Source organism: Larus michahellis, chromosome 1 (genome assembly GCF_964199755.1).
Source record: "Larus michahellis chromosome 1, bLarMic1.1, whole genome shotgun sequence".
NCBI lineage: Eukaryota > Metazoa > Chordata > Aves > Charadriiformes > Laridae > Larus > Larus michahellis.
The window spans coordinates 166,169,928-166,173,543 of record NC_133896.1 but is presented as its reverse complement, the minus strand read 5'-3'; the positions used below and the strand labels follow the sequence as shown (position 1 = coordinate 166,173,543).

The 3,616-nt window shown below is 69.7% G+C and overlaps 1 protein-coding gene across 1 annotated transcript in view; it reads right to left on the bottom strand.

Moving 5' to 3' along the window:
• The window catches only part of SOX21 (SRY-box transcription factor 21), a 4,107-nt gene extending 1,176 nt beyond the window's left edge, over nt 1–2,931 (bottom strand). Inside the window, exon 1 of the mRNA XM_074562992.1 lies at nt 1–2,931. This exon is cut by the window's left edge and continues 1,176 nt beyond it. Within this exon, the coding sequence (XP_074419093.1) occupies nt 1,265–2,110 (846 nt within the window). The 5' untranslated portion in view covers nt 2,111–2,931 and the 3' untranslated portion in view covers nt 1–1,264.
• Between the last annotated feature and the right edge of the window lie 685 nt (nt 2,932–3,616).

Here is a 3,616-nt window from a genome sequence, read left to right as displayed (position 1 = left end):
AAACCAAAAAAGAACTCTAAACTGATGAAGGATTTTTTTTTTCTCTAAAATTTGTTGTTGTTGTTTTGATTTTTGCTTCTTTTAAAATCGCCATTTGCAATTGAATTGCAGTCGCTCTAAAATAAGCTAAACAGGTAGGGTACTCCAAAACACATGTGAAACACTTCATGTTGGCGGGGGAGACGGATTTTCTTTTAAATGAGAATACTCTTCTGTCAAAGCAAAGCTCTGTTCCAGTTCAGCTAAATAATAAATAGATAATTATCACTCAGACAAAAAAGTCTGATTTAACCTTAGATAATATTGCGATCCCCGAGCGGTCTCGCAATATTTTTTATTCCCTTTGAAAGGCATTCCTTTTTTTTTTTTTTTTTTCAGGTTAAAACTGAATCGACCGTGGGCGCAGTAAAGTAAGAGAGTTTTCAATCCGAGACCTAACGTTTCCACAGAGATATACAAATTTACAGTCTGAGCGTGAGACTTAATGACTGGAGGGGAGGGAGGGAAGTGGGGGGGGGAGACACGACACACGGGGACCGAGAGTCACGCGTCTTTCCTCTCGTGGAAGTCACCACCCGCGCCTGTCAGCGTCCCGTAGCAGCGGACGGCAGGAACCCACACGGGGCGGGGGGAACGGGCAGCATCCCGCACCGCCGGCTCCTTCTTGGCCTGGATCCCGCTCCCGCTGGCCCACGGAGGGGGTACGAACCACGCACACGGCGGCAGCCCTCTCCTTTACCGGGGCCGCCCCTCGCCCTGCCCTGCCCGGGCCTCTTCTCCCCCTGTCCCGTTCCGGCGGCGGCGATGCTGCAGCGGGACTTTTCCGAGTCCGGCACCGCGCGGGGCGCGGGCAGCGGAAAACCCGCGGCCAAGGAAAGAGCAGCGCGGCGAGGCGAGGCGGCGGAGGGACGGAGCTCCCGGTGTCTGTTCCGAATAAGCACTTTTTTGGGGGCAGGGCAGGGCGGGCCGGTTACTTTTTTTTTTTCCACTTTTTTTTTTTTTTTTCTTTTTCTCTTCTTTTTCAGCTCGGCTATCTGCAAAGACCGCATGCAACACACACAAGCTCTAGGCGGGGCGGCGGGCGGGGACGCGACCCTCGGCGGGGCGACCCGCAACAGGTCGGCGGCGGCCCCGCCGCACCCCCGCCGCCCCCTGGCCCGGTCCCGGCGGCGGTTCTCCCCCCCGCGTCCCCGGCCGCACGTATGGCACCGGCACCCATGCCGGCGGGCGGCGGGGCTCTGCGCGGGCATCCTCCGGCCGCGGGTCATAGGGCGGCGGCGTAGGCTGCGGGGTAAGGGTCCAGCTGGGGCTTGCCCATGCCCGGCAGGAGGATGTAGGCCAGCGGCGGCTGCAGCCCCGGGCCGGGCCAAGCGCTGCAGTTGCAGGGGATCATGTAGCCCGGGTTACCGGGCGACGGGTGCGAGTGCGTGTGCCCCCCGGCGGCGGCCGCGGCGGCGGCGGCGGCGGCGGCGGCCCCGTGGAAGGCGCCCGCCCCGCCGGCGCCGGGGTAGCCCAGCGAGGAGGCGTAGGGCAGCCCGGAGCCCGAGGAAGAGGAGGAGGAGGAGATCTCGGCCATTTTGGAGCCCAGGTCCAGCAGGGAGTAAGGGCTGCTGGCGGCGGCGGCGGCGGCGGCGGCTGCAGCGGCGGCGGCCGACTGGGGGAAGAAGACGCGGGCGGCGGCGGCGGCAGCGGCGGCCGCCGCCTTCTCGGGGTTGGCCAGCAGCGACTCGGGCACTAGCCCGCCGGCCGCCCCGCCGTGCAGCCCGCCCGCCTTCAGCCCGTGCGGGTGCTCGTGGTCCCCCACGCCGCCCAGCCCGTAGGGGACGGGGAAAGCGAACTTGTCCTTCTTGAGCAGCGTTTTGGGCTTCCGCCGGGGCCGGTACTTGTAGTCGGGGTGCTCCTTCATGTGCATGGCCCGCAGCCGCTTGGCCTCGTCGATGAAGGGCCGCTTCTCCGACTCGGTCAGCAGCTTCCACTCGGCGCCCAGGCGCTTGCTGATCTCCGAGTTGTGCATCTTGGGGTTCTCCTGGGCCATCTTGCGCCGCTGCGCCCGCGACCACACCATGAAGGCGTTCATCGGCCTCTTGACGTGATCCACCGGCTTGGACATGGTGTCCCCCCGCCGCCCCGGCGAGCCGCCGCCCGCCCCGCACTGGCGGCCGCCGCCTCCTCCGGGCGCCTCTCCCGCCGCCTCCTCCTCCTCCTCCTCCGCGCCCCCGCCGCGCTCCGCTCCTCCAAAAGCAATCTCGGCGGGTGCCCCGGCGCGGCGGCACCGGCTCCGGCGGGTGCGGGGCGGCGGCCCCCGGCGGCCCCGCTCCGGGCGCGGCGGCGGCGACTCCCCGTCAAGGCGCTGGGACGGGCGGCGCTCCCCGCCTGGGCCGCCGCGGAGCCTGTCTCCGCACCGACGATCTCCGGGCCAGGGCTTTTCCTCGGGGCGAACGGCAGCGGCCGGAGTCCAGGCGGGACCGCGGAGAAGTCTCGACGGCGAGGGCGGGAGCCGGCGGCAGGCGAGCGGCGCCGGGCGGGAGGAGGGGTTGTCCTCCCTTCGCAGCGGTCGCGATGCTCCTCGTCGGTCCTCGGTGCGGCGGCGAGCCCCGGACGGGGCGGCGGTCAGAGCCCGCCCGGAGCCATCGCCGCCCGCGGTGCTCGGGGGACAGCCCGCCGCGGCGCGGTGCGGTGCGGGGCCGGGCGGGACGGGGTCCGGGGCGGCTCAGGCGCTGCGGGGAGGCCCCGGGGGGCGCGGGCCGCCCCGCTCACAGCCGCCCCGCTCCGCCGGCGGGGGCGCGGCCAGCCGCCGGCTCCTCGCACATAGTCGCCGGCCGGCGGGTCAGCGAGCGGGTTCCGCGGGCCTCCTGGTTCCCGCCGCCCGGACAAACTTGGCCAAGTTTCGGGCGGGCTGCGGGGCGCTCCGCCTGCCGCGCCGCTCCCCCTTCTCCGGCAGCCGCCAGGTCTCTCTGGGTTTTCTTGGCCGCCGGCTCGGAGGGGCGGCGGGGCGGGCGGGAGCGGCGGCGGGGGGGCGGAGGGAGGAGGAGGAGGAGGAGGAGGCGGAGGGTGGTGATGGCGGGGGGGGGTGGGTGGGAGGGTTCCTAATTAAAATGCTCGTCGGTCAGCGGCCGGCGGGCAACCGATCCGACCCGGTTATAAAGCGGACGGCGGCGGGGCGATGTCCGCAGCCGGGTCCGGTCGCCCCCTCCTCTCGCCCGGTCGCCCCTTCCTCTCGCCCCGTCGGCGCGGCGGCAGGTAACACACGCGCGCGCGCGCGCGCGCCGCATGCCTCCGTGCCGCGCGCCGCCCTATATCTTTGCGCGCGGCCTGCCCGCGCCGCGCGCCGCGGGCAGGGCAGAGGGGGGCGGGGCCTCCGCGGCGCGAAGGGGGCGTGGCTACAACTAACCACGCCTCCCCCCCGTGCGGGCAGGCGGGGCGCGGGTGTTGCGCATGCGCGGTGCGCCCCCGCCGGTGACCGGCGCTGCCCGGGACCGTGGGGGTGGGAGTGAGGAGGAGGAAAGTGGGGGGAAGCGCTCGTCCCCGGTGTCAGCGTCGTGGTTTTGGGGTGTTTTTGTGTGTTTTGGGGTGTTTTCCCAGCGGGCAGACCCCCGCCGCCCCGCAGAGCATCCTC